Source organism: Cololabis saira, chromosome 23 (assembly GCF_033807715.1).
Source record: "Cololabis saira isolate AMF1-May2022 chromosome 23, fColSai1.1, whole genome shotgun sequence".
Classification (NCBI taxonomy): Eukaryota; Metazoa; Chordata; class Actinopteri; order Beloniformes; family Belonidae; genus Cololabis; species Cololabis saira.
The window spans coordinates 4,053,141-4,077,518 of record NC_084609.1 but is presented as its reverse complement, the minus strand read 5'-3'; the positions used below and the strand labels follow the sequence as shown (position 1 = coordinate 4,077,518).

Genomic DNA, 24,378 nt, shown 5'->3' with positions numbered 1-24,378 from the left:
AGCTCTAAGCGGTTGTTCTGTGCTGAAGGTGACCCGTGGTGGGCAGCAGAGAACAGGAAATACACACAAAATACTAAAAAGTAGCAGAGTAGGTGGTACTCTACTGCCCTTACTTTTTAATATCTTGTGCTTTTTTATTATTTGACCTCTTTTCTTATAATTTTATTTCATTTTATTTGTTATTTACTGTGTAATTGTGTCTTGCTGCTTTTGATGTTGATATAAAGCACTTTGAATTACCTTGTGTTTAATTGTGGTATACAAATAAACTTGCCTTGCCTATGATCTAATACTGTGATTTCACAATTTCCTGCACATTTGAATGTCTCACTTTGGGGAACTCCATTCCAGTGTCTGATTTCGTTTAATTTCAGCCCATATAATATAGAAACGTTCTTGTCTAGAAAGAAGCATGTGCTTATTTAATCCTACCCCTTCTCCCATCTCAGTAATTAACAATCCTCAGTTGATTTAAATATCCTGTCTTAACACATATTCACAAACTACTGCATATATTGTGTACCAACACCTCATGAATATACATAGTTACATATGTACATATTTACATTACATATGTACATATTTACATAGAAAGAAAATAAATAATGTAAGTAGACAAGTGACTAAATGATCTGTGGAAACAGCTGGTGATTGTCAAAGCCCTTCATCCTCCCTGTTTCCTGCGAAAACCATATTTTTTTTACCACTGTTTGAACTGGCTCATGCTTGGACGTTGCTTGAGCTATGACCCAAACTGTTCCACAACTTCACTCCACATACAGAAATAGTAAATGTTTTTAGTGTTGTGCGGACACAAAGATGTTTTAAATTATAATCTCCATCTCTGTTAAAATTTTTTTTTTAATATTTCCAGGAAGCATGTTGTTTTTTGCTTCTTAGTTTGTGCTGTTTGAAAGTGAAAGTGAAAGTGAAAGATCAGTAAATTTTAATGTTTTGGATTTTAAGAAGAGTGAATTTGTGTGATCTTTGTAACCGGCATTATGAATGATCCTTATGGCTCGTTTTTGCAGCATTGATAGTGATTGTAGTGTTCATTTATACGTATTGCGCCAAACCTCCGCACAGTAATTTAAATATGGTAAAACCAGTGAACAATAGAGAATGTGGAGTGATTTGGGGTTCAGAATATGTTTTGCCTTGATTACTGAGATGCTTCTTGTTTTGTACATGTTTTGAGTGAGATTTTATCATCTATTATTACACCAAGAAACTTGGTGTAACTCTTTCAATATCCACACCTTCTACTTGCACCCAGTACTCGAGTTGTAATAAAAAAATCAGGGGGGATGGTGGATTTTATCATATGGGGACAGATAATTTGTTCTGATTACAAATAATATAATATATTACAAATAATAGCACTGACCAAAACACCTGCAGAAATACTGCAGGAATGACATAGCAGCAGTTAAATGCAGCCTTCTGTAAGCTTTAAATATCCACTGGGCTTACATCAAATACATCAAAACACAACAATAAAAAACAGTTTTCTGAACTTATCAATATGACTCTGTCCTTCACAGGGTAAGTAAAATGGATCACTGCAAAAACTCTAAATCTTAACAAGAATATTTGTCTTATTTCTAGTTAAAATGTCTCATTTTAGTAAAAAAAAATCTCATTACACTTAAAACAAGACTCATCACTGGAAAAAATAACTTATTTGACAATTTTCACCTGTTTCAAGTAGATTTTCACTTGAAATAAGTAGAAAAATCTGCCAGTGGAACAAGATTTTTTTGCTTGTAATAAGAAGATAAATGGCAGATTTTCCTACTTATTTCAAGTGAAAATTGACTTGAAACAGGTGAAATTTGTCAAATATCAAGTTATTTTTCTGGTAATGACTCTTGTTTTAAGTGTAATGAGATTCTTTGACTAAAAATGAGACATTTTAGCTAGAAATAAGACAAATATTCCTGGTAAGTTTTTGAGTTTTTGCAGTGTATATTTCGCTACTCTCAGCAGTTTTGGTTTAATCAAGTGACCAAGGCTAAATTTTCCATCACAGATATAACAAATGTGTATAAAAGTAGCTGTTTTAGTTTACTGATAACTGTGCAACGTTATTTTAATTGATAAAGAATGATAAAGATTTTTTTGCTTGTAATGAGAAGATAAATCTTGTCCCACTGGCAGATTTTCCTACTTATTTCAAGTGAAAATTTCTTTGAAACAGGTGAAAATTGTCAAATAAGTTATTTTTCTGGTGTTATTTTTCTGGTGATGACTCTAAATGTTGAAATAGCAGTAAAACCACATTCATTGATGAAATGACATAAGGGATGGAAAGGAGGGATGGCAGTTTTACAGGGGGGATGATTTGGACCGTTTTTATTTCAGGGGGGGGTGCCATCCCCCTCATCCCCCCTCAACTCCAGTACTGCTTCTACTTGCACCTGCACTTGATTACCGGTATCCCTTTTACAATTACCAAATAACATGTGCCCCTTTAAATCAGGCAACCTCTCCCCGACGTGGTCGAACGCTTCCCAACCTCAACCAATCACCATCGCTCATTTTTACCACGTGACCATTCCCGTCCAATCACATGGCAGGGTTATTTAAAAACGTCATGCTAAGGAAGTGAAGATCTCAACCTGTGGAGTGAAGGGGCCCAGATCTGGCTGCACAAAAATAAAAGTGTCCTGCCTGCTTCACTTTTCATGCAACTTTAGATAACAGACCAGATCCTGCGGAGACGATGGGAGCCAACAACAGCACCCGCCGCGTGTCGTTCGAGGCGGACGAGAACGACAATATAACGGTGGTGAAGGGCATTAGGGTAAGGGATTGAATAAACTTGCATAAACGGATTTCATGGTTGTTTAATCAATAACAGGCTGGAATTAGCATTTTAAATGGACTGTTATATTGACATGAAAGATTTACGAGTCACAGCGACCCGGAGACTCATTCAAATGCTGACTTTATACATAAAACAGTGTAAACCATGTGCAAATTAAAGGTGTCTGCAGTGCAAACGAGTATTAGACACTGGAACATGTTTTAATGTGCTTGGGAGGATGCTGAGCTCAGTTATCCGCCGGTAAGAATGAATTAAAGACACATGTTCTGTTATTCCCGTCAGTCAGTGCAGGTGGGCACAGGTGTGTGACGTCACTGGTGCAGGTGGGCACAGGTGTGTGACGTCACTGGTATTTATTAAATTTTTTCATTTTTTTTTTATGCAGATGTGTATTTTGTAAACATGACGAAGAGACCAGCATACATTTGTTTTATGAATGTGAACATACTTTAAGTTTCTGGAAAAAATTTGAAGAATTTTTTTGACATACAAACTAATAATGTAATTAAATTAGAAGATAAAGATATCTTACTATATTACGAAAACCAAAATTACAAAATTCAACAACTGGTCAACTTAATGATTCTTGTTGCTAAGTTTCACATTCATAAGGCAAAATTCTCCAAATCCTGTCCATCCTTAGTTCCCTTTAAAGTTGATTTCAAAATGTATTTTGAGACAATACAATTGGTTAATAACAAAAAATGTAACACCACTGTCAACCTCATAAAAGAAATGTTTACGGATATCTGAATGTATTGCCTTCCTTTTATTATTTAGTGTAATTGTTAATGTCACAAACTAGTTTTTTTTTATTGAACACTTGAATATTGTACACATCCTTGAAACATATAAAACAGCCCGTAGATTTTTTTTTTAGAGATATATTATTTTAATGCATGTTAAACCACATTTTTGCCATGTTTTATAGCTTCCTTTTATACCTCCCCCTTTTTTTATTTAACACTTGAATATTGTACAAATCCTTGAGGCATATAAAACAGCATGTAGATTTATAAGGCACACAACACATTCTGCATCACTGTAAAAGTTCAACAGTAAATGTAACAGATAAGTTGTAAAGAAAGGACATAAACAAATGGTGGGTCAAAAGTAAAATAATTAAAAACAACTAAATATAAGAAAAATGTTGAGAAGCAGGCAGAGCCGACTGGGAGATTTGCGAGGCCCTGTGCGAAATGGCCGGGGGGGGGCCCTTGCGCGCTCGCTACGCTCACACGCGCAAAATTTTTGGGTTTTTCGGGTCGGATCGGGTGTCTATATGCGCAATTTATTAGCAATTAGCAAAATACTGGATACCTTCCCCTGCCTCATCGTCATCTCTTGCCTCGACGCGGGGCCCCGCGGCTGCTTGAGACCCGGTCGGATCTGTGATTTTTGTAACAAATTTATCCAACAAGCCTTTCAGAGAGGCATTAAACTCTTCCATTTTCTTTAGTTGTTTTTCTTTTTTCATCCCCTGATGGAAATTTCCTGAATTTATATCGTTCTCTCTACATTGTGTGACAGTTTGTTCCAACTCCACCGTCTGGATCAGAGCAGCTTGTGTCTGCGCTTGGTCTGATCAGTTGTATTGAACAACTGATCAACAACATCATTGCACATATATTTATTGATATGCACAGACTAGTACACATTTAGGTCTGTAATGGAACGTTACTGTTGATATTTATAAGGGAAAAAACGAAAAAAAAACGGCCCATTGCGCGAGGCCCCGTGCGGTTGCACGGTTCGCACACCCCTTGCGGCGGCCCTGGAAGCAGGGGCTTTATAGTCATTTTCAAATATCTTAAGATCTATATAGGCGTTAAGGAGTTGTTTACCATGTTTGTTTTTAATCAGTTTTTTTAGTTTAGTTTATTTTGTTTTGGTCATTTACATATTAAGATGTTTGCATATACACACTGTATACACACAGGTATGAATATGTATATTATATATATGTACAAATTTCCTTTTTTTTTTTTTTTGACCAAAAAGGTATAGGCTGAAGCCTCTTGGCTTATTTTGCCTATCCTTTTCAACAAAAGGCAGACTTCAGAAACAAAAAGATACTAATAAGAAGAAAACGAAACGAACGAACGAACAAAACAAAGAAAATGAACAAAGAAGAGAAGAAAATAAATGTGGTCACTCACGATTGAGGACAGCTGCAGGAGGAAAGTTGCATAATTTAGACAGTTTAATATGAAGATAATTTATATTAGTGTTCTATATTTATCTATTATCAGTCTTAAGGCACAGAGATGGTTGTTCATCAGGTATCTCTGAAAAGCTGAACAGTTTGGTTTTCTATTTCCCCATTTGCATGTATGAATAAAGAACTTGGCAAGGATCAACAGGTTGTTGATAACAAAGTCACCTATTTTATCTTCAAGGGTGGTCCCAAATATAATATCCTCTCTTGATAGGGGGTAAGTTAGAAGAGTTTTCGTCGGGATCCAGTCTTGTAAGTCTTCCCATAAGGTTCCAGAGTACATGCAGTAAAAGAATAGATGGTCTGTTGTCTCAGTATCATGATCACAGAATGTACAGCTGTTATTGTCCAGATTGAATCTTTGTCTTAATAGTTCTCTAGATGGAAAAAATATTACTAAGGATTTTAAAATGAATTTCTTTAGCTTTGGGGCTTAAAGGATATGTGAGATAAGTTGTTCTCAATTTTTTAACTTCTGAATTTGAAAACAGTTAAATAATAGTTTCTATTTGACCGGACTGGAAAAAATGCATTAGTTAAATACAGACACATCCGTTTGTTAGAGTTATGTTTATCCAAGAAGTCTATCCCGTAAGTCTGAAGTGAAGGTAATTGAAGTTCAGGAATTTGAATGTTCGTATTTTGAGTGAGTAGTTTGACTGAAAGTCTAAAGTTTAAATTGTACTTGGTACAAAAGTTTTCTAAAGATCCTCTGTGATCATTGAATAAGTGTCTTATGGACCAAAGTTTGGAGAACGAGTGTCTGCAGCTTCTATTATGAGGGAACTGTCACACGCTCTCCTGTTGCTTCTGTCAGCCGGTGTTAAAATTAGACTGAGAGGATTGAGCCGATCTGATTTAGGTGGGCATGGCTGCGTTGGTAAACTAATATGGTGAAGCTATTGTTCTGTACAGTCGTCTATGCCTGCAGTGTTTGCCTAGTAGTGTATGTAAAAGCTCACCCTCTATGAATAAAAAAACTTAAGGATTCCAAGGAATTTAACAACATTTATTCTCCTACCTGGAATAAAATAAAACCATTTGATATCTATTCCAAAGCTGCCATCGTTAAGATCCCGATTTTTTTAAATTTTTTTTACATTTTTTTTTTCTCTGAAAACCCAATTTTCGATTTCGATTTTTTTGGTAAAACTACAAAACACAATGGAATAAATTGTTTCAAATATTTTATCTTTATTTTTAAATTATTGCACTTAAATTTTTGAAGTGCAATTGAAAGATCCTGTAAATCCTCCTTGAGTTTAGTAAAGTGACAACATTTACAATTTTCTTGACCAAACAAAGATGACTAGACGAGCTCTGTCTGTAATGCAGCCAGCTGCAAAAAAGGAAAATCGATTTTCCGATTTTTCCTTTTTTTTAACATCGTCTTGATTAATAAATCCGATTTAGATTTAAAATCGATTAATCGCACGGCCCTTATACCAATTGCAAAGGAAACAAAATGCAAATAAGCCCAGAATACAGGGATGTGCAAATGATTTAAACATCTGGTTGAAGATCTTTTTAGATGTGTCTAGAGTGGTCTAAAAAGAGCATCGAAGCATTAAAAAAAAGAAGTACAGATGGAAATGGTGTCAGTTTTAAAACCCATCTTGCACGGGGTAAAAAGTGCAAAAGCTCTTTTGTGTTGCTTTAAAAATAACTTTTGACAGTGTGTATACAGTGACTCCATCTTTTACTGTTTAAACTGGCAATAAGAGACGGATGAGACTCTTTTATCAAGCATCGGGGAAACAAAAGGGTTTTAAAGCTCACCTTTTAATACACCGAGTTTCTGTTTGTTCAGTTTGTCCACAAAGTAGTTCCTTAATCTTATGGGAGCTCATGCCCCGTATTTGTATTGCATTTATTCAACTGAAGGCTTTCTTTCTTGCATTTCTCTTTTACAGCTCTCTGAAAATGTCATCAAGCGCATGCAAGAACCTCCTTCTCCTCTAAACCAACATGTTCCCAAAGCACCAGCCGTCACTCCAGCTCCCCTTTTTGACCCCATCACCTCCTTGCCTCCCCCACCTCCTCTTGTAGAACCTGTTGCTCCTCCACCTCCTCCTGCCACAGAGAGTGTGGCTGCACCTCCTCCTCCTCCTCCTCCTCCCAAAGAACAGGTAGCAGCACCCACAGTCATTGATATTGTTCTCCCCACTGCATCCCCCCCAGCTGCTGTTAATGATAATGTTGCTGCTCCTGCTTTTGAGCCTTTAGTAGCACCTCCTCCTCCTGCTGCTGTTGATTCAGTAACTTTGCCAACATCCCTCTCTTCTCCTCCCGATCCTCCCCTCTTCACCGCCACAGCCGTGGAGGAAACCAGCGCTCCACTGGCTCCTCCCGTCATCACTGAACCATGTCATCCTCCCATCATTGCATCCATGCTTGCTTCCCCTCCAATAATCGAACCCATTGCTCCAATAATCGAACCCATTGCTCCAATAATCGAACCCATTGCTCCAATAATCGAACCCATTGCTCCTCCACTTGTGATTGAATCCCTTGCTTCCTCATCTCTGCCTGAAGCCATGTCACTTGCTCCTCCTGCTGTCATCAACGACCCCATCCCCTCTCCCCTTCTTCCCGAATCAGACCCCGTCCCTTCCCCTCCCTTGTCTGAGCCTGTCACCATCCTCCCGGCATCCTCACCTCCTTCAGGGTTCCCACAGCCTGCCGAGCCCTTTCCTAGACCTCCCCTGCCTGAGTTTGTTGCTCCCTGTGAACCACTTGCACCTCCTCCTCAGCCCACAGTTGAAGCGTTATCACCTGCTCCGGTTCCTCCTAACCCAGTGGCAAATCCAGTTCCACCAGCGGCCGCAGCTCCAGCTGGTGAGTTGTTTTGATTTTTTTTTTTTTTTTCCCCCATCAGGTCAGGGATCATTGATTTTCATTTTGAGTTTATTTCGGTCCATTTGGATACAACATAATACAACATAAAAATAGTCCAATATTTTAAATGGCACCGAAAAGGTGTAGGCTGAAGCCAAGGCTTATTATGCCTACCCTTTTATGAACCTCGACTCAGGAGGTTTTATACAAAACAACTAGTCATTTGGATTCAAACATTGAAAATGGACAAGTAACAGAGGTATCTAGACAAGAAGCAAAGACAAAAACAAAACAAAAAACATTCTATAAATTGCAAGGAGTGATAAATTAAGTGGTTTTTGGCTAGAGACTGTACAGCGCGGAGAGCGGAGGTTATGAGATTATTCCTTCAGTTAAATTTGTTGAAATTTCATGAATTAGTAAACTATAGTATTCTGCAAATTATGTTTAAAGCTCATAAGAAAACCTTACCAATCAACATTCAGAAAAGATTTGAAAAAAGAGAAAGCAAGTATAACTTAAAAGGAACAGAGATTTAAAAAAAACCAAGATGCAGGACAAAATTAATGGAACTTTGTGTTTCTGTGAAAGGAATCAGTTTATGGAACAATCTGAATAAAGAAAACAAAGAATCCAAATCAAACATTACATTCAAAAGAACAATTAAAGCCTGTATGTTAAGTAAATATAATGAAAACAGCAGATAAGATTCTTCTTCTTTCTGCTCCCTTTTCATTCACAAGTTAGGAACATTTATATTTGTATTGAATTGTTTTGTTTTTTGAATGAAATAAAGAATAAAATGAAAAAAAGAAATGAGTAGGGTATGTAAAAAGAATTTATCATACCAAATGGCTTACAGGGACCTGGTATGATGTGGTGCTGCTTCACCAACTCCTCGGCTAAACGGCCGCAGAGAGCGCTCATGCAAACACATGCTTCAAATTGCTACTTTCATGGTATTATTATAAAATTATAATATCAATGTTTTATATTTATTTAATATTTTATTTTTGAACTTATTTTTGAATTTGGTTACAGTAGTGCATAGTTTTAGTTAATTTTCTAAATTATTCCTTAGCTGGACCCCCTTTATTGATATACAGTTGTTTTTAGTATTGGTCCCTACACCCATTTTCTTAAAGATACATGACCCCCTAAGTGGATATTTGGACTCCCTAACTTGACTAAATTGACTACGTTTTACATGCAGTCAAAATGCGGGTTATTGCTAATATTCCGGTTACTGAAACATTCGGAATATTCCGTTTACAGTACATGGTAATTAATCATTTGGGATATCTGGATCAAACCAGCGACGCACGGAGAACGTCATGACGCAATTTCCGTCATTTCCGCTTCTTCTTCCTGTATCCAAATTCAAAACAAATGCTGCTTTGCGCAACTTTTTTCTCACCTTCTTGTAAATCTTCTATCCCGGTACTTTCTATCGTCTACAAATGCAGAAATGTTCATATCCTTCATTACATTTATGAAGTGATTAGTCTCCTCCTCACTCCAAAAGTGTGGCCTGGTCTTGCATTTCTCCGTGTTGAGAACTACGTCCTGGACTCAAAAGAACAAGATTCCTTGCGAAAAGAGCATGCGCAGAAAGAAGTTCACCCCAAAAGTTTTGGAAAAGTCATGGAATTTATTTTTCTCACTTAATGATAACATTTAGTAATAACAGCCTATAAGGTAGATTGATCAATAAATATTTCGTATCGAAAAGTCTCACGCGTTTTCACGCGTGATGTGCCTAGCATCTTGTGCATCATGCAGATCGGTTATTATTACAGTTATATTAGATTACTATAAAACATATACTACAACATATTGCTGGTACTGTATATCAGTGTTAGTTTAAACGTTTATTTTGTATAAAAGATCTCCACTGTAGTGACTTTTTACATAGTTTTATTCCTATATTTAATTCATACATTGATGTTTTAGAGGTCATGTATAGTCATGGAAACTTGCTGCCAAGTCATGGGGAAGTCATGGAAAAGTCATGGAAATTTGTTGGTTAAAATGTGTATGAACCCTGTTTTACTTCTAAGGTGAGCATGAATCAATCATTTTTACGATGTAAAGATTGTGTCGTCCCCAAAGGTGTGAGGATGAAACGATACCCGGGTTCACCTTACGGCCTCAGGCTGGAGCAGGTGAAGCTCTTAGCTCTGGCACAAGATCAATAACAGTCATGTTGCATTTGGAGTTTGGGACTATTCATAGTTTATTTATTTACTTTTATTTATTTATTCAATTTTAGTCGTTAAATTTCTGGAAAAGAAAAAAGTCAAATCATACATGAGAAACTATTTAGTTTTGGCAAAATATTTGTACTTGTATGAAACTGAAGATCATAATGCAAACCTGACATTTACTTTTAGTTCAGTTTGTGGAAAATGGTTGGCCTGGCTTTCTCTTTAAAACTTAAACAGTTCTAAAGAATTACAAACTGTAACAATAGGGCACAGTATTGTTTTGTATTTTGTGTCTTTCAAATAAAAGACTATTTTTTGCAGTCATATGTTCCTCATTCAAGGTTGTTAAAAAAATACTGCTATAATATCGTTATCGTTATCGTGACCTCAATATCGTACCGTATCGTATCGTGAGATTAGTGTATCGTTACACCCCTAACACACAAACACACACATATGGGACAACATTTCTGTAGTTTTCTTTATTAGAAGTTAGCTGTTACATGTGACTGAAGTGTCCACGGATTTATTTTACACTAAAACTTAATTATTCTTATTGTGTCGATGTTTATTGTGAGCTCAACTACCGTATTGGCCCGAATATAAGACGGGGTTTTTTGCATTGAAATAAGACTGAAAAAGTGGGCGTCGTCTTACATTCGGGGTCTAGACGTTATACCCATTCACAACACTAGATGGCGCCAGATATCTTTAGAGCGAATGCTGAACTTAACTCCCCAGGACAAAGCAAACCCCTGTCACGAAGAAGAAAAATAAAAATAGCAGTAAGAAAGAAAAGAGAAGAAAATAACAGAAGAGATAACAGAAAATGGAGAAACGTAGCAACAATCTGGAGAAAAGTGGGTCGAAGAAGTTATGACGCAAACTTCAAGATCATGATTTGAATGAGGCAAAATAACAGGCTTTTTCTCTCAAATATATTGTTATAATCATTTGTTTCAGATGTAGTGTAATTATTTTCTGTATAAAAATTTAATTTGGTGTTAAAAAAGTCTTTTTTCAAATTTGAGTCTTGAAAAAGAGGGTCGTCTTACAATCAGGGTCGTCTTATATTCGGGTCAATACGGTATTTATGACAATTGCAATTTGTCTTCATTGAACAATTGACAATTGTAGTCTGTACGGTTTTAGTGTAATTCATTGTCTTTCTTTGTTAATAAAATGAGTAATTATTTCTTGAAATGATAATAAATTGATCCTGCAATCAGTCGCCCTCCATTCTGGCTCGTCACCTAATATTTCGTTGGGCCACATCTCGCTTTGATCACAGCACGCATTCACCATGACTTCGTTTTGATAAGCTTATGAAATATTTAAACATTTTTCACCCTGAATTTTTTCATCATGTCCTTTATTAATGATATGAAATTTAAAATTTAGACCTGCATGAATACTTTCAGTGGGGTTGAGGTCTTGACTCTAAAATGAACTGCTTCATCCACTTTTTTTTTTGTCATTGTGGATATATGTTAACACCATCAGAGAAGAAATAATTGATTGATGGAAGAAACCTGGTCATTCGTTGTTTATGTGGTCAGCTGACTTTAAAAAGAAAAGCAGAACCCTGCTGAGCCCTGACCTTACCAAGAATCAAGCCCAGATCATAAATCTGCCCCCCACAGGCCTGGAATGCTGGCGCTAGACATGATAGGTTCATCACTTCATTCACCTTCCTATGCTGGTAATTGATAATAGTTTTTTATTTATTTCTATTTTAAGAAAACCTTATTTATTCCCAAAACTTTCTTACAATGTGCCTTTGGAAATGGTTCAGTGTTGACTACTTGAAGGGAAGTTCCAAAGTTAAAACGATCACAGGCCCGTTATTAGATGGTAAGGTTTCGTTAGGGACCAGAATGACGTGAGTTGTATTAGTTTTGAGTCAGAATGGAGCATGAGTTTGAAGTAAACTTGACTTTTTTGTCAGAAACATGCTAGAGAAGGGGTCGGCAACCCAAAATGTTTTAGAGCCATATTGGACCAAAAACACAAAAAACAAATATGTCTGGAGCCGCAAAAAATTAAAATTCTTGTATCAGCCTTAGAATGAAGGCAACACATGTTTCTATATTAGTTAGAACTGGCGGAAGATTTTTTTTTCATTATGCACTTTGAGAAAAAAGTCAAAATGTCGAGATTAATGTTGAAGTACAATCTCGAGGAAAAAAATTTAATTTTTTTGAAAAAAAGTCGAAATGTTGATAAAAAAGTTGAAATGTTGAGAAAAAAGTCAAAATGTCGAGAAAAAAGTCAAAATTTCGTTAAAGTCCAAATGTCGAGAATTAAAAGGAAAGGAACAAGGAAGAGAAAAAAGGAAAAAAGAAGAAAAGGAAGAAAGAAAAGAAGAAGAGAAAAAAGGAGAAAAAAAAGGTCAAACATTTTAGATTTTTTCTTTTCATTTTTGAGCCACTAGGGCGGCGCTAAAGAGCCGCATGCAGCTCTGGGGCCGCAGGTTGCCGACCCCTGTGCTAGAGCCTAAAACTCAACATTTTGTATCTATTGCTATTTGGGCAACATTGATAGTTGACTTACAAAATGTCAGCATCCAGACTGATTCCTTTATTCAATTTTTGCACACATACCCATTTAAAATCACACCAGTTTTGTCTGTAAAGACACTTTCCACACTATAATTCAAGTGGAGTGATAGTTTTGATTATTTTCAGAGGGTTAAAATATCAACTTCTTTTGCCAAGTTAAGCAATCATTTTCCTCAGGGCTAATGTTGCACAACAAGGCTTATAATTGATTTTCCACAGTGGTTATGAGAAGTGGTATATAAGTCAAATAATCAATATATTTATAAGAAAACAAGTAAGTTGACAAAAATAAACCAGACAGATAAGTTAAAAGGGTAGTGTGAGGGCCAGAGATGTGGCAACAGCAAGCTATAGAGGGCTAATAGTTGACCAGCAACAGCACAGTTTTCTACCTACTGAGGAAGCATACCCCTTTCCCACCAAACCGGTTCCAGGACTGGTTCTGGTCCTGGTTCTGGTTCTGGGCCAGTGCTGATTTTGGATCAGGGCTTTCTGTTTCCACGGACAAAGAACTGACTCCAGGCCAGAAAAAGTGGTTCCAAGGTAGCACCAACTCTTTGCTGGTTTAGAGGAAAGAACCGTTACGTAAGCGGAGGGGGGCGGATTTGTTAAGGTCAACGGCAAAAGCAAGACTGGGAGACGAAGATATTTTCAAATAAGAATTAATCTGGATGCAGCAAAGCATCATGGGTCTGATGAGGAGACAACCTGTCTGTTAGCGATATGGTCCACGGAGGTGCTACGCAGACCAAATCTGTATTAGAGCAAATATGTTGTTGTTGATCCAACTCTTGCGCTAATGCAAACTAGTGGTGGGTATTGGGAAGGACCTCACGATACGATACGCATCACGATACTTGAGCCACGATACGATACAATATTGCGATATCCCGATTATGCGATGTATCCCGATATATCACGATATTCTACAAAGTTCACCGAAAAATTTAAAAATGCATTACACATCTTAAAATCCAAGTTGTATATATGTACATCAGATGATAGTGATAATTCATTGGACAAACTGAGTCAAAACAATGTAATTCAAACTTTCCATTTTAAAATGCAACATATTTGCATGAAAAAACACACTGAAACACAATAAAAAGTGCAGTGTGCATTATTCTTAGATACAAAATACTCAAAATAAAATGCAGTGTCTCACCCACACTGAAATTGAAATCACAAAAATACAGTACAGCTAGGGGTGGGCAAAAATATTGATACGGCAATATATCGCGATACATACATTGAATATTGATATCGTATCGGGAGACTATGATCGCGATATATTGCCGTATCAATATTTTTGCCCACCCCTAATGCAAACGCAGCGACGTAACTGACATGGCTCCCCTTAGCACCGTGAGCTGTGGAAAAACAAACCGCATCTCAGCTGGTTCGTAAGTTGAATGAGTTGTGAACCAGCACTGGCCCAGAACCAGCTCTGGAACTGGTTTGGTGGAAAAGGGGTAATGGTAGACGATTTAGTTTTCTATTGGCGCTTTTCCACTAGTACCTACTCAACCCGACTCGACTCCACTCGCCTCGGTTTGGTGCTTTCCCACTAGGGGTCTAACGTGCCGATTAGATACTTTTCTGTATCTATTCTGCCGAGGTTCTAAGAGGCTGAGTCGGCTGTATCTGACATCATCACACTACCGGCCACCGATTGGCCGGGGGGTTGGAGTCAGACGTCTGAGTCAGGAAGTGGGAATCGGTGAAAGAGCGGCTCGCGGCTTCTTGTTCATTTTATTCGACCAGCAACGGCAGCACAAAAGTCTGTTTGGTGATCCAACTCTGAGGTGCAGATGTTCATAAATCTGGTGCTGAGGAGAGAATTAAAAAAGGATCTAGACGGGCGATAAGGAACAACAAGATCTACCAGGAACTCTGTCACTTCATAGCTGCTCGCGGCTCCAGCTGACTTTTCAGCTGCAACAAGTCACAGACCCAGCAGCACATCTATCATCTCCTCCAGGTTCTACATCTTTAGTGTTGTTGTCTTCTTCGTTTAATAATAATAATACATTTTCCTTTAGTAATCCCACAATGGGGAAATTCTTTCTCTGCATTTAACCCATTTTCTAGTCGACCTAGTAGCAGTGGTCTGCCATGCAATGGCACGGCGCCCGGGGAGCAGTAAGGGTTAAGGGTCTTGCTCAGGGGCCCAAAGTGGTTGACCTCAGTTGCAATCCAGGGGCTTGAACCTGGATCCTCCAGACTCCAGCCTCCTCTGTAACCACTACCAGGCTATCACTCCCCACAGTTTAGATCACACAATCAAATACTTCACAGCAGCTTCGCTCCAACCCTCCTACTTCTCATCTGGGTATCGAAAATAAACGAGGGCGAGGCGTGTCGAGTCGGGCTGAGTAGGTACTAGTGTAAAAGCGCCATATGGGAGCACATGCATGACTCAAAAATTAATACAAAGGTTGCAGTATGATCTTAGATATTTTAGAGTATTGTCTTTCTGAATAAATGAGAATCTCACCGCTGGGATTTCCGCAAGAATCAATAGGGCTGGGCGATATATCGAGATTTTAATATATATCGATATATTTTCAAACGCGATATGGTACGAGACAATATTGTTTATATCGATTTATTTAAAAAAAAAAAAAAAAAAAAAAAAAAGAATTTATGATTTTGATATAGCTTATTTTGTGACAAATTGACTTGAATGTTTTATTTGAGATTTGCACAAATGTTTTGTTATTTGCACAACTGTCAACCTCAGTGGAAAAGTCTGCCTGTTACTGTCTACATTGTATTAATTGCACAGTGTATTTTAATTGAATTGTTATGCAGGAAAGGGATATTTGTTTTATTTTATTCAAGAAGCATTTTTATTCTATATATGCAGGCAGTTTATTTGTATTTCATTTGTTTTATACATTTTGATATTGTGCAGACCTCTGTTAATAAAGGAACCTGTGTGACATTTGGCACGAGGCTTTGTATTAAAACTGACTGTTTTTTTAAGGGTTTGCCTCAGAAAAAATGAAGCTAACAGAGATGCTATGCTATAATGCTTTGGGGGAAACCCCAATTATGTCACAGAAAAAATATTGACATATATCGAGTATCGCCATTCAGCTAGAAAATATCGAGATATGACTTTTGGTCCATAAAAAAAAAATTAAGAAATCTCCCTCAACCACTCACTTCCGTCTCTGTACAAGTCCAGCTTCAGCCCTATTGTCTTGCCGGCGTGTGGGCACACGGCCCTTATCTGGCAGAGGACATTTGAATGTTACCTGCTAATTACACAACACAGAATGGACCGTGGGCACACTCTCTATGTAGGGTGGCATCCACGATGTGGGCAGGCTCCTCCATCCTTGACTGTGCTCAGTCAGTGAGGTAATTAAAAAAGGCCAACTTATGCCACGCCACACTGGCTCCAGTGATTAAAACGACACCTCCGCAGTGTCACACAACAAACTTTTAGGCCTCATTAAGAGCAGGAAGTGTTGTGCGGGTGTGTATGTGTCTGTGATTTTTTTTATTTGGCTTCTAGAGCTTTCATAAGATGACATGGGATATTATGTGTGAGAGCTTGGCATGAATGAATGTGATGAATTTTGGCCTGAGGAGAAGAGCACCCACATCGGTCCTCGGAATAGCTTTTATATGATCTTGAGGAGCTTTTCCTTCTCCTGGAGAACGGTTTCCACATTGCATTCTCGTCTCTTTGCTGTTTCAGCCTGGAAACACGAATTTAAAACGAGACAAAGGTAAAAAAGTGTCATATGGGGTGAAAAGTTCATGTCTGTTGGAATCCCTTTGTGCTTGTATCGACTGTATGTCGCTTCACAGTCAACATTTCGCTTTTATCGCTGCAGCTTTCATTTAAATACACATGTATGCCTGACTCCTGTCCGGCTTTCGCGTTTTAATATATGTCATACACTAGGCCTGTGTTGAAAAAATCGATTTCCCAATTCTAAATCGATTCTCATATTAATTCCTAAAAATCAATTCATATGTCTACAGTTTTTTTTTTTTTTGTTTTTGTTTTTTCTTTTATTTATTTATGTATTTTTTTTTATCATTACATTACAACTTTTGGTTATTTTTTTTTGTTTATCCCCAAAAAAGGAATCTCTTGATTAGTTTAGTTCTGTTTACATTGAACGAGACTTGAACTCCTATTTTCTTCGGCTTGTTTATATGAAAGAAATCAAATCTAAACAGAATAGCTTCAGAAGATTTATTACGACTCAATGCATCAAATCTGTTGATTGTGATCCTTTGAACATTTCTACCTATTTCCATGCATGCAATTAGGCCCGTGTTGAAAAAATCGATTTCCCAATTCTAAATTGATTCTCATATTAATTCCTAAAAATCGATTCATATGTCTAAAGATCGATTATTTTTTTATTTTTGGGTTTTTTTTTTTTTAATTTTATTTATTTATGTTTTTTTTCCATCATTACATTACAACTTTTGGTTTTGTTTATCCGCCAAAAAGTAATGTTTTGTTGGACACGAGAATAACTGGTGCCATGTTTTTGCCTTTAAATATGTTTAAAGGTATGAAAACATTAAAGTGTTAGGTTATAATTGCATAAATTGTCTATATTTCATTACTTTATATACTGTCTTGGGGTTACATTTGCAAAAAATGCTAAAAACCAAATGCTCAAAAATTAAAAACCAAAATAGACCGAAAATGGAACAAATAAAAACGGAATGTGGGAAAAAATAAAACCGATTTCATCCGTCTCTGTTTCCTCCCTGGATCTGTTTGATAATTCTGACCCACATGATGTTTCTGTTTCAGTTCTATCAGCATTCTGGGAGCTGATTGGTCCTTACAGCATCATTAGCTGCAATACTTGCTGTTGAATCTCAATATAATACTAGTAGTAATATTTTGCATAACTACAGTCATATAATTCATGCAACAGCTCAAAAAACTATTTTAATAACACTAACCCAAATCAATATTGGAATCGAATCAAATCAAATCTTGATAATCGATTCTGAATCGGAATCGAATCGATTCTTGACATTTGAATCGATCCCCTGTCCTATCATACACATATAATGTGTGTTGACATTCACTGTGGTAATCTTTCAAGGTCACCTGGATGACCTTGAAAGAGAGGCACCAAGCTTAGAGTACTGTAAAAGTACCGTAGGCCCCAAAAAAGATCTTCTCGCACAATCGATCATGTCTGAGTGTGCTCTTTTTCATATATATATATTATATATTAAAGAAGGTGTGGTGAATGTGAATCTCGTTAAAAATGTTGCAAAGTTCAGCCCAATTCTCAAAGGGTACGACCTTAATGAGGCAGACATTGATTATGTGTGTCCACGACTTAGGTATCGAGTGAGGCTCTCAGCAGGTCGGCTGTCTCTAAATCACGGCCCGAGTCAGTATGTGTGCTGATTACACCGTAGTCAAGGTTGAACCTCCTACACCTTCTCCAGCGTGCTATAAATATTCATACGCCAGAGCCTCCACACTGTTCTGGACTAATGGCCTGCTTAAAGATGTCTCTCCCCGCCGCAGCGGCAGCGAGAATGGGAGGATGAGAAAGATGAGGGAAATTGCGGTACAAGTGAAACTCGTGAAATACATCTGTCTCCCGCTTTTGAAACTTTATTCATAGTTTTTGACAGAAATGATCAGTTAGGTCTTGGAAGGTCCGTGGCACGGCATTGAATTAAAAAGAAAAACTGTGAATGGAGGAATAAAATCCGATGATCAGAAGGCGCTGGAAACCCGCTCCTGGCACTTTTTTATCTCCCTACCTTTTCTTTCTTATTTGAACACTGTGAAAGGTGTGCGGTGACTTGGCTAAGCGCGAGGTAGGAACGTGAGGAAGTGGTAATGTTACAGATTATGCCCTCAATGCGGGTCCCGGGGTTAATGAAACTTCTGATGAGAAATGCAATTTGGCTTCGTCTATTATCTCCACTGCCAATAGCCCGCGCTCCGCCGCCCTGCCTCCTTCTCTGTGGGTTTTCCATAGGGTGTAGCGATTGGTGCAGAGGGGGAAAAGAGGGAGACGCGTCGGAGGAGATGATGAGTTTTTAATCTTTTTAACATTTACATGTCCTACTCAGGATTGACACGGTCTCTGTCAATCTGGAATTGTCTGTGACCCGAGCAGCTACCGTAAGGACCCCAGACAGTGTTTATCATATCAGAACCTGTTCCGTGGCTGACCCCGCGGGCCCGCCAGCGTTCAGAAGCCTCTCCTACGCAAGTCTGGAGCGGAAATGAGGAATTGCCAAAGCTTGCTTGAACTTCTAGGACTTAGGAAATGTTACTTTTCGTAACGTGCAACATGTGTCTTTTCATTACAAGCGTATTATATTGTCAAGAGCCGTTGATGCTGAATGGCAGTCGTGGTTTTTTAAAGTTTATAATGACTCTTCTTGACCCGTGATTTTGGTTTTGACTTGATTTTTATATGCATTCCTCTTCACCAAAGGCATTTTCTTTAAAAGTTATTGGATCTTGAGATATTCAGTAACTGTATTCTGCACTTAAGATGGTGAAAATAACTCCCACCTACTTAAATTTGGACAAAATGCCGTTTAAGTGGAAACTCAGAGGGTATAAGGCAAGGCAAGTTTATTTGTATAGCACAATTCAAAAGTTAATTCAAAATGCTTTACATCAACATTAAAAGCGGCAAGACACAATGAAACAGTAAATAAAAAATATAATGAAATGAAATGATAGAAAATAGTTAAAATAATAAAAAGCACAAGTTGTTAAAAAGTAAGGACAGTAGAGTACACTAGGTACATCTCATTCTTAAAATGGCAAGAATTACATTTCTATACGGTCAAAATGTACAAATACGTACAAAACGTCAAATACCGTATTACAAAAGTAATCTGCAACAATTCGTACAGTGAATTAAACCAATTTGACAATTCTATGCCACAATGCCTGTTTCCAGGTCTTATTTCACACAACTGACGATAATTATGTTTCTATACGGTCAAAACGTACAAAGACCAGGTCAATGGAAAGAATAACAAAACACCAGAAATGTGGATGTGACAGGATGCAGAATAGTTAAAAACTAAAGCACTGGAAATCTGCATCAGCTTTGAATTTTTTATTTAATTTATTTATTAGTTGTTTTTAATCTGAGCTTCTCTGGTGCATAATAACAGTATAAGATTTAGTAAATAGATAAAACCCTTCAGAAACGTAACCTAAGCCTATATCTTTGGATAATAATAATAATACATTTTATTTGTATAGCGCTCTTCTAGGGACTCAAAGATGCTTTACATTAGTAAAAATCATAAAATCAGTACACTCAACGACACTAAAGACACTTTACAGTAGTATAAAAATCATAAAAACAGTACACATAGGACAATTACATGACACAGGACATTGATCACACATTAAAAGCAGTTCTGTAAAGGTGAGTTTTGAGATGGGATTTAAATATAGGGAGGTCTGTACAGTAGGGATGGGCGGTATGGACTAAAAAATGTATCACGATAATTTCTGGCATTTATCACGATAACGATAAAAATGATGATAAAAAAATACCAATTCAACTCCACCTTTGTAACTATAAATCTATCTCGCTCTCAGATCTGCCATGTTTGTTACACAAAAACGTCATCAACGGGAATTTATCCTTCTTTCTTTCTTTTTGGCTCATTTCCTTCCTTCCTTCCTTCCTTCCTTCCTTCCTTCCTTCCTTCCTTCCTCCTTCCTTCCTTCCTTCCTTCCTTCCTTCCTTCTCCCCTTTCCTTCCTTCCTTCTTTTTTCCCTTCCTTCCTTCTTCCTGCTCTCTCCTTCCTTCCTCGTTTCTCCCTTCCTTCCTTTTTCCCTTCCTTCCTTCTTTCCTCCTGCTCTCTCCTTCCTTCTTCCCTTCCTCTTTTCTCCCTTCCTTCCTTCCTTCCTTCCTTCCTTCCTTCCTTTCTTCCTTCTTTTTTCCCTTCCTTCCTTCCTCTTTTCTCCCTTCCTTCCTTCTTTCCTTGTTTTCTTCCTTCCTTCCTTCACATACGTTGTGCATGGATTTAACACAGAACCATAATTCAAGCTTTACAACAAAAACATGATCAATTTATCGTTTTTACCGCGAGATGACAAATTCTTATCGTGAGGAATTGTTTTGACGGTTTATCGTGAACGGTAAAATATCGCCCATTCCTACTGTACAGTCACGGATGTGTTTGGGGAGGGAGTTCCAGAGGGTGGGAGCAGCGATGGAGAAGGCTCCGTCACCCCCAGGTCCGGATAGCCATCGCCAAACCTTTTGAACATTTATTCCAGGAAGGAATAAACTGAATTGTTTTGGGAAGAATTGATAGTTTGCTCAATGTCACAGTACAGATATTTTCCACGGAGGTGAGTTCAGGACTTTGGGAAGGTCGTCCCAAAAGCTTCATCTTACACTCATCTGTCTTCACCATAGCTAGATTCGCTGCGTGTTTGTGGTGTGTGACATTGTCCAACTTTCAGTCGAGTTGATGGTTTGAACCCTGCGGTTGTTCTTTGCGGTAGTGGTTTTAGTTTCTCTGGCAGCTGAACATCTCTCAGGTGCTGATCCAAACCACCGGCCTGGTTAAGTGAGACGGCGGTGTTCCTAGCAAGGAGAGCATCACTCTTACCTCTCCACACATCTCTGATCGCTGAGGTCAGCCTGTCTCTCATCTGAAAATAGTTTTCCGGTAGACGGCTTTTTCCTCTTCCCATGTGGTCACGAAGCTCAAGCTTGACTGTGAAAGTGTTGACATTGGAGCAGGGGGCTTTTGCTTTTGTATGACAGCAATATATGGTTCAGGGTCACAAATGGGAAGTTCAAAAGCGTTGATAAATGATGGTGACGGGAATATCTTCAAGAAAAAGTCCGACTTGCATGCTGTGCACCCAGATGTTTTTGAAATCTCTCTGCCCTCAAAGTCGCAGCATTAAAGGAAAACATGGAAAGCCCCATGTTGCCATCACGGCCAGAACGATCTGTTACCTTCATGCCAGAGCCGGAATAACAACCGTTGAGACAGATGTGATTGATCTTTGCTGCTGTCGGTCTTAAAAATATCACAACATTAGGATAAGAGTATCTTATGGGTATTTAAAGATACTCCCACCCATGACCTCAGATTACTACCGTTCCATATGTCAAGCATCATCACACTATTTTTGTGGGAAGCCATAGCTAATATGTAATCATTTAACGTTTAGACGATTTTATTTTATTGTTTGTGTCATGACAGCCAACCCAGTGTTGGACAGAGATGTGATTAGTCTCTCCTCCGCAGTGAGTCAGCGGTACTCGTGAGTGCAGTCAAACACTCGGGATGTTATTTTATCGTCCTCTGGACAGTCAGTGACACAAGCCGGCGTCTTGGAGGATGCAGTAAAAAGTTATCATCTATCACTTACCAGCTCCCTTTGTTTTAGTGTTCCCTCTGAGGAGCAGCGATGACAAACCCTCCCCCTGCCTCGTGCTTATCTTTCTTCTTCACTGAGCCAAATCTAACGGTTAGTTATTTGTTGTTGAGTGGAAGGCGACATGTGGGAGAAACCATGCAGAGGATCAAGTGAATTCATTTACTGCAAAATGGATAATAGTTAAAGTTATTGTCTTGGTGTTAGAAGATGAGACCACTTGCATCATCTTTGGTCATCTTTTGTGAAAAGGAGCCACGAATTCAACTCAAAAAGCACGGGTCGTCAGCTGGAGCGATTAGTGAGGAAAACCGGCCTAGTGGTACATCAGCAAATGTATCTTGACCATCGCACTTCCTACAAATCTGCCATCAACACAGCCAGGTCCACCTACTATTCCCGTATCATTAACTCTGCTGAGAGCAACACCCGGACTTTATTCTCAACTGTCAACAAACTCCTGAAACAGCTGAAACTCCCTCTCATCTCCACCTCACAGTGTCAAGAGTTTCTGGACTTTTTCAATTCAAAAATGGTCAACATCCACCAACAACTGACTATTCCTGCACCAACGCAACCCACCTTCTCCCAGTGGAACGCCCTGGATCCTCCACCCTCCAACACCCTGTCCACATTTCGACTCCCATCTGTTGAAAGTATTAATAGACTCATCAAAGCATCCAAGAACTCTACCTGCCCTCTTGATCCTCTCCCCACTGCCTTAATTAAAGCCTCTCTGCCAACAGTCTCACCCATTGTAACTCCCTTTCCACTGCTACTGTTCCACCATCATTGAAGATCACTTCCATCACTCCCATTCTTAAAAAACCTGGTTTGGATCCAATTGACCACAATAACTATCGGCCCATTTCCAACCTCCCATTCATCTCTAAGATTCTGGAAAAGACAGTAGCAACCCACGTCCAGAACCACCTGCACAACAATAGCTTCTTTGAACCATTCCAGTCTGGTTTCCGCCCAAAACACAGCACAGAAACTCCCTTAATCAAGATCACCAATGACCTCCTCCTGGCAGCAGATTCTGGCCTTCTCACCATCCTCATCTTCCTCGACCTTCATCTCCCACTCCATAGTCCTGGAACGCCTGGCTGGCACTGGGGTCTCTGGTACTGCAATAAAATGGTTCACCTCATATCGCTCTGACAGGAAGCAGTTTGTTCAAGGGAAACATGTACACTCCCAACCATCACCCATCACACATGGCGTTCCACAGGGATCAGTGCTCGGACCGCTTCTCTTCATCATATACATCCTCCCCCTTGGTAACATCCTCCACCACTTTGGAATCCAGTTTCACTGTTATGCTGATGACACACAACTTTATATCTCCACTAAACCAAGCACCTCCCTCCCACGCTCTCACTGACTGTCTCAACACCATCAACATCTGGATGACAAATAACTTTCTCAAGTTAAATGGAAATAAAAGCGAAGTCCTTCTCGTCGGCACAAGGTCCACACTCTCCAAAACTCACCCCTATGCAACATCTCCAGAATCCACCCATCTCTCACCCAGCACAACACCCAGTTCTTGGTCCACGCACTCGTCACCTCACGCATCGATTACTGCAACTCAATCCTCACTGGCCTCCCCAACAAACTTCTCCACCGTCTCCAAATCATCCAGAACTTTGCTGCCAGAATCACCACCCGTTCAAAACGCACTGACCACATCACCCCCATCCTCATTCAGCTCCACTGGCTACCTGTCCATCACCCGCATCCAATAGAAAGTTCTTCTCCTCGCATTTAAAGCTCTCCATAACCTGGTCCCTCAATACCTGTCAGACCTTCTCCAACCGTTGTAGTATGTTGTAGTATTATTTATTTATTATTTATTATTACTGTAAAGTGTCCTTGGGTGCTCAGAAAGGCGCCAACAAATAACATCTATTATTATTATTAAAAAGGGATATCTTTACTTAAAACTGCAGGAAATAAAACAGTCTCTTGTACATTTGTTGTTTGCTGATAATACTAAAAGATTATCAAAACATTTCATTGTTCAGATCAAATGAGGTAAAAACCGTCCCTCTTCAGAGTCCTGTCTTGTTGGATTATATGTGTCTCTAAATTGTAAAGTGCACAAACGTTTCAGTATTTTATTTATTTTATCATTTTTTGCAAAATCCGCCAACTTGACTGGAGTGTGTACTAGCAGCTATTAAATAAATCCACTTCCCTGGAATTTAAAGTGTTGCAGTGAGAGAAGATAACTCTTGAACACATTTTAACACAAAGATTGAAGTGAAGTTATGTGTCTTCATCTGAACTTGGAGCTTCTGGTTTATCACTTTTATTAT

General features: G+C 38.5%; 1 protein-coding gene across 1 annotated transcript in view; it reads left to right on the top strand.

The window, feature by feature from the left end:
- The first annotated feature begins 2,612 nt into the window (after positions 1 to 2,612).
- chchd3a (coiled-coil-helix-coiled-coil-helix domain containing 3a) overlaps positions 2,613 to 24,378 on the top strand; it is a 117,759-nt gene continuing 95,993 nt past the window's right edge. Inside the window, exons 1-2 of the mRNA XM_061715203.1 lie at positions 2,613 to 2,806; positions 6,962 to 7,886. Coding sequence (XP_061571187.1) covers positions 2,726 to 2,806; positions 6,962 to 7,886 — 1,006 coding nt within the window. The 5' untranslated portion in view covers positions 2,613 to 2,725. The remainder of the gene's footprint in view (positions 2,807 to 6,961; positions 7,887 to 24,378) is intronic.